This window comes from Anneissia japonica, unplaced genomic scaffold (genome assembly GCF_011630105.1).
Source record: "Anneissia japonica isolate Jap-2015-1 unplaced genomic scaffold, ASM1163010v1 scaffold665_len1252844_cov201, whole genome shotgun sequence".
NCBI classification, from domain to species: Eukaryota; Metazoa; Echinodermata; class Crinoidea; order Comatulida; family Comatulidae; genus Anneissia; species Anneissia japonica.
The window spans coordinates 643,476-650,324 of record NW_022757135.1 but is presented as its reverse complement, the minus strand read 5'-3'; the positions used below and the strand labels follow the sequence as shown (position 1 = coordinate 650,324).

Below are 6,849 nucleotides of genomic sequence, written 5' to 3'. Positions count from 1 at the left end.
AATATTCTGAGCAAGGTGGAATAAATCTCATCACAGCTAAATTTCTTCAGACAATTAACGAACAACCAGAATGTTGAAGTATTACCTGCAAAATATAAATGCAATTAGGCCTATTAAAAATTATATGCAGTAGGCTTATTCGCGATCCACCAAGATGAAAGAATGAAAGAAATCAACTTCATTATGGTCAAGTGGTTATGACATTCGCCATGTATGCGAGAAGTCCCGGGTTCGAGTCCCGGTGAAGAAGGTAATTTTTATTTTCGTTGTCAGTTTCTTCTGTAACGTTACAATTCTGCGAGCCTGTAAAAATAAGGTAGCCCAATCTAGGCGGAAATCAAAGTTAGTTCTCGACGAAATGCGTATAACAGATTTCAATATGTTACGGTCTCAAGCATTACCAGAAGACAGTTTTTTTTAGAGTTTATTGTACCACATAAACTGTTTCACACTCCTGAGCACATTGAGATAGAACAGCGCAGTTCTCGACACACTGCATATAACATAGATCAGTACCGTATGTTGCGCCATCATCTTAAGCATTAACACACGACTGTTGTTTTTTTTTAGCTCTTTATTGCATATATAAAACTATCAAGGACAGGCACAGCAGCCCATGAAACAAATCAACAGAAAAAAAAGTACAAATTAAACTAACAATGAAAGCTAAAACTGCAAAAACTGGCGCGGTATAATTCGTTGCTCTCAGTTCCCAAGAATATATTTTGCAGAATCATTATCAATCGCTTAAGCTTCGGAAAGAACAGGCTAGGTTCTGCAGAGGAAGCTGTATTCAGCAGATTTTACGATGTGAAGTACATTTCTTTTTTTCATAAGAACACGGAGGCTGGAATCTCTTAAAAATTAAGAACAAGGTAACAACAAATTTAGGCTGAGGTAAAATGTCAAATGAGGTTTTCATTTTTTTTTTTTTTTATAGAAAACCAACAATCTATCTTTACCTTATTTGCAGTAGGTTTTACTATGTAACACCCTCTATAATAATGTAAAGTAATAATATACTGACTGTAAAATAATAATTTACTATGTTTGAGAAGTGTGTAAATATAAGGACAAAATAACATTTTGAGCCTGAAATGGGCCAAAAAATAAGAACGCTGAGACTGGGCAAAATTTTACTGGTTCTTATAAAAAAAAAGTGTATTATAGAACTTGAGTGCGGAGTGAAACAGTCCTCTATTTATTAACTATGTGGACTTCAGAGAGAGATTGTGGAGAATAATAGGAATGTATGGAATACCGGAGAAGTTAGCAAAGGTCCAACAGCAGACATTATATCATGTCTTCAAAAGAAGATATGGGCATCAAATAAATTAAGCTTAAGGATTAAACTCCGCATTTACAAAAGCAAAGTGCTGTCTGCTTTAATGTATGGATCCGAATGTTGGAAAATGAATAAATACTATTTCAAATAGAAATTTATACAAAAAGACTGGATGTACACACATTATCTGGTATTATCAAAGCAAGAAGGTGGCAATGGATTGGCCCTATACTCAGGAAGGATGGGTGACTGTCGAGTGGTTTTGAGGATCGTTGACAGACCAAAAGACATAGCGACGTATATGGTTGAGAAAGAGAGACGGGCATTCGAATGGAAGTCTGGGGGAGAAGCGGCACAGAAGGCAGTAGACAAGACGGGATGGCAGATATTTGGGAATGCCCTAAGCGACGCATGACGCTATAGGGATCTGCTGTAAATAAGTTCTCGACATACTACATAAAGGAGATCAATATACATGTATTATGTTGCCATCTTCTTAAGCATTACTTCAAGACTTTTTTTTTATCTCTTTATTGTAACACTATCAAGGACAGGTACAATAGCCCATGAAACAAATCAACAGAAAACATTTAAAAACTGTATTTTTAGATGCTAGAAAAGCCCGGAATTTTCTACTAAAGTACAATAAATTTTATACATCGATTCTCTACTTTAGAAAAAATTCAGTAATTTGAGTAATGCTTATGGTTTATTGTGTAAATTTTATTTCAAACTGATCATTATTAAGAACCCACAATAAAGGAACATACTGTACATTGAATCATTAGCATTTACAAATAACCAAATAAATATATGTGATTCTTTATTCACACTAAACAGTAAAAGTGATGACATAGCAATTACCTGTGATGGCTTATACGATATTTGCAGGCGTCATCGTTTATGGATCTTCACCGTCACATGTATCAGATTGACATGTGTATTTCGTCTTTTCATGATTTTCTCCTGACTCAAACTTCTTCAACTTTTCTGTCGAAAATAAATAACGAACTAAATACAATAAAGATCCTGCTTGTAATTTAGATTGAGTGAGACTTTTAATCTTTATCTTGGTATAGTTGGTCTGATGTCACTATCAACAATGATTAGAAGCCTCCACAGTACTTATTTTATTTATAAGCTATGAAATGCTTGTACCTAGGGCTGAAATATTGCATGAACCACTTTCCAACCCGTCAAAAGTGCAAGGTGGGGTACCGAAGTATGGCCAGCCGCGGGGGTCGGTCAGTGTGTGTTCGAGTGAAGTCGCTGTGCCAAATCGCCTTCCCCTGGTTAATCGTTTATCATAGTAACTAGAAATTATCAAAAAATATGTTAAAAAAGAACCACTAACCTTCAACTTCTACCATTTTTGGAAAAATATCATTAAAGAAGCTACACTCCTTCGGCTTCAAGAAGTTGCCATTGCGCATGCTCGTTGAAATCTCCTTATATTCGTGGTCAGAAAGAGAAAACTTTGGCCACTCTGGATAGGATGAGACAAAATCACTGTCACCGCCAGAGTTATTGGGATCTCTGATGACCGATAAAAAAAAATATTTTCTTTACAAAATATATACAAAGAATAATCAAAAATACTGTTAATGTTAATAATTATACAATCGTTGATGCAAGACTGTTGCGACCCTGGCGAAAATCGTTTTATTATAGAGCAGATTAATGTTATGTTGGTAATATATATGTTGTTCTATTTTGTAATAACCTTGCCCAATAAGTATTGAGTTCAAATCTAAATATTTTATGTAAAGTAAAAACATTGCTATTTGTTGAAAACACCGAATAATATAAATATTGTATGTTAGTTAAATTTAAAAAAAAAAACATCGGCCTACCCTGTCTTGGCAAAATTTGTCCAATAGGATAACATGGCATGGGTTAATCGAATTTCCTCGTCGGGGAGTAGCCCGTAAATTATGTCTTTAAGTTCTTCATTGTAGTGCATCCCAAATACATATATTAAATCGACGCCATGAGCGGCTCCAAGTCCTGTCATATTCCACACAGATCGTGAAGGTACGTGAGTCATGTGATACAGAAACACGTTTTTCCTTGCATCGGCGAGTTGTTGTGCTGTCTTCATCGTTGGACACACGAAAAACATATCGCCCATCAGTTGATTGGCACTGTTCGTATGGTCGGATTCTGGGTGTGTTATCTGCTCATCAGTGAGATAAAATAAAATGGTAGTTTCCCTTGCTAGTTCGGTTTTGAATTGCAACAACATTGTACTGGTCCACATTTCCATATGGGTGCGATTGAATATATCACCTTGTTTTATGAATCTGACGAAAAATGAGCCTTCATCGGCGAGACTTCCCAACATGACGTCCACGACGTTAATTGCGTCCGCGTCGTCGAGAAGAACACTTGGATCATCTAGCATGAACTGGCCATCAGAGTTGGGGGAAAATACATTTGTGATTGGGCTTTCCCCATTCTCAATCGCTGTCTATATAGAGTGAAAGTATTAGAGGATATGCATTGTGATAAATAAATATGTAACATGATTTCTGAACGAGTTAGTATAGGTATCTCCCAAATAAATAATGGCAGCCTCAAAGCAGCTATTTGGCCTAATCTATTCAAATTCAAAATGATACTCTTATGGCTCAGGCCTAAGAAATGCGTGTTCATTCTTATGTTTAATATATCAGTTGTATAAAGTTACCTTGTCGAAAGTTCCTAGCATTCAAAATTTAGATTTCAATCCGATAGCGTTTCTACTACTGGTTAGGCTATTCAGTGTATCGCTAAGCTGTTAACCGACGACCTAAATATGTTATTTAATTATATCTAGGCTAGAATACAGTACTCACATTAACTGAATAATTGGCAAACAGAGTTTCGCTGTCGATAGATTGAAGACATTTCACTAGTTCTTTGGTATTTGTCTGGTTACATCCCAGAGTTCTGCCAAACGCAAATGCCCTGGAACGCTGTAAATCCTTAGTGTCCTCTCCATTGTGGAAAGATGGAATACTTGACGTCCCACTCTGTGCAAAATAATTCAAACAATTTGTTGATACCCTTTATTACCTAAAACGTACGGCGGTACGTCTGTTGAGCTCAATGATGATACTACTGAATCCGAATACCTTAAAACAAGAAACCTGGTAAATCGCATAACAAAACAGGAAAAAATTAAATATTTCAACCGTAACGTTGAAAGGAAACAGGAAACATAAAACAACCCAAAATACTCTGTAATAAACTCAATACGTTTATAGGAAAAGGAATATATGATACTATACACGAGGATATTGACTGTAACGAAATAAACACATATGGCCAAGTCATTTAATGAACACATGCCTACCTGGCGAAATCCACGATGTGAATACTTATTTTTATTTAATGAAATCCAGTAGGAAAGTATTAGAAACCGTCTTGATAAGTTCAATAAAGTAGTAACATTAACATTCTTGATTTAGATAGTAAATTGTTAAGACTTCCAGCCCCATTCATACCAACATCCCTCTGCCGCATATTCAATTTCTCATTGTTTAATGGTAAAGTCCCTAGTGATTGGAAATTACCTAGAATAACTCGTGTGTATAAAGGATAAAGGTAACAAAAGTTTAATTAATAATTACCGACCAATCTCTGTAATCTGCCACGTGGCAAAAATTGTCGAAAGGGAGCTTCAAGAACAGATTATGGGTTTCTTAACTAAATTCAATTTATTCTGCATTGAGCAATTTGCATAAAAAGTGGAAAAACCACTCGATATATTGTCTACATAGGGTTGTTGAAGATTGGCTAAAAGCTCTAAATGAATGTGAAAGTGTTGGTGCATGTTTCCTCGATGTGTTTTGATACCACAAGTCATGAAGTTTTATTGTTTAAGTTACAAAAATATGGCTTTCAAGATAAATAATTAAAATGAAATGGTTCAAAAACAAATTGCATATTGTAATAACAAAAAAAAAATCTAAGGTAAACCAAATTAATGTCGGTGTACCCCAAGGAAGGATTCTAGGTCCAATACTATTCATTCTTTTTATTAATGATATATATCAGGCTGTTACAAACCCCTCAAAATAAGTATGTTTGCAGCAGATTATGTTTTTATGTATGCATCAATAAAGATATTGATGTAGTTAACTTTCAACTACGAAGTGTTATGAATAGATGAAATAAACATACAATTAACGCTGAAAAAAGTAAATGTATGATGATAAATAGTATTAATTTTTTATTTATTTATTTGGTATAAAAAAAACCTCACATCAATCCGAGAGGGCAAACCTGTGAGTTTACATAAATATCAAACATTGCACAAAATATCATATAACAGAATTAGAAGATACGCTCATTAAAACAACACATTCAAAATATAAAAATCAATTTTAACATTGTATCATGATATTGACATTCATTTATAGTATTTACAATTTCAAATATCATCAATTACTATTTACAATTTAAGTGTCATATTATAAATTCCCAGTAAAATTTAACATTAAAAACAGGTATAGGCCTGAAAAAAATACTTCACGTCATATGTTGCTTTGTCTTACGTCCGTTATATTTGTATATATTGTTTTTTCTTTTTTTATGCTGTACACCTGATGAAGGCCGATGGCCGAAAACGTTTGTAAATTTTCTGTATTAAATTTGGCAAATATATATACCTTGTTCCTGAGTTTTATTTGATATATATATACATATATATATATATATATTTATATATATATATATATATATGAAAACAATTAACATTAATTATTATTATTTACACTTGCAGGTTTCAAAATATTATCAATGTTACAATTTACAATAAGATAACAAATTATAAATTGTTATAAGTCAAATCAAATCGATATATTGGTGTAATTCTAGATGACAAATTAATTTGACTTACTAGTAATTTTATTACTACCGGCGTGGAGAAGTGATCGAATACTTAACTTGTTTTTATATTATTCTCTATTGATTTTTTTTAGATACATTTAAAACTTTTGATCAAATTTTAAAACAAACTTTCAGAAACTTTTTAATTGAATTATTTTCCATGTTGGTGTTTTAGTGTAATATTAAGTATTGTATTCATTAGTCCTTGTTTAAAATTTTATCGTTCATTAATATCAATTGTTGTTTTAATCAGGACCATATTGTCAATTTTACTATTGTACATTTACCTTCATTGGATATGTATCCTGAACAAATATGTTGAATAAAAACAGCTGTGTCGTTTTACTAAAAGTATTTATATAAATGTGTCAGGCGCTGGTTTCACACCCTGTGGATTGTATTGTAGGCCTATATCATTTAATTTCCACTAAGCCATATGCAATATTGATAGTATGTATTTGCACAGTAGAGGTGCAATAGTAAATAAAATGAAACTCTTCAAACCTGCATAATGGCGCGATGAAATAGGCCTTTACTCATCGGAGATACGGTATGGTATGTAACTGACACGGATCCGGCACTTTCGCCATAGATCGTAACCATTTCTGGGTCCCCTCCAAATTCTGAAATTTATATATTACTATAGATAATTTACTAATATATAGCCATATATATATAATTTACTAATA

General features: G+C 33.3%; 1 protein-coding gene across 1 annotated transcript in view; it reads right to left on the bottom strand.

The window, feature by feature from the left end:
• Positions 1-6,849, bottom strand: part of LOC117124449 — a 22,713-nt gene continuing 15,864 nt past the window's right edge. The window contains exons 12-17 of the mRNA XM_033270681.1: positions 6,665-6,783; positions 4,123-4,299; positions 3,139-3,755; positions 2,640-2,821; positions 2,150-2,275; positions 1-85 (exon numbers count right to left, since the gene is read on the bottom strand). Of these exons, the coding sequence (XP_033126572.1) occupies positions 2,187-2,275; positions 2,640-2,821; positions 3,139-3,755; positions 4,123-4,299; positions 6,665-6,783 (1,184 nt within the window). The 3' untranslated portion in view covers positions 1-85; positions 2,150-2,186. The remainder of the gene's footprint in view (positions 86-2,149; positions 2,276-2,639; positions 2,822-3,138; positions 3,756-4,122; positions 4,300-6,664; positions 6,784-6,849) is intronic.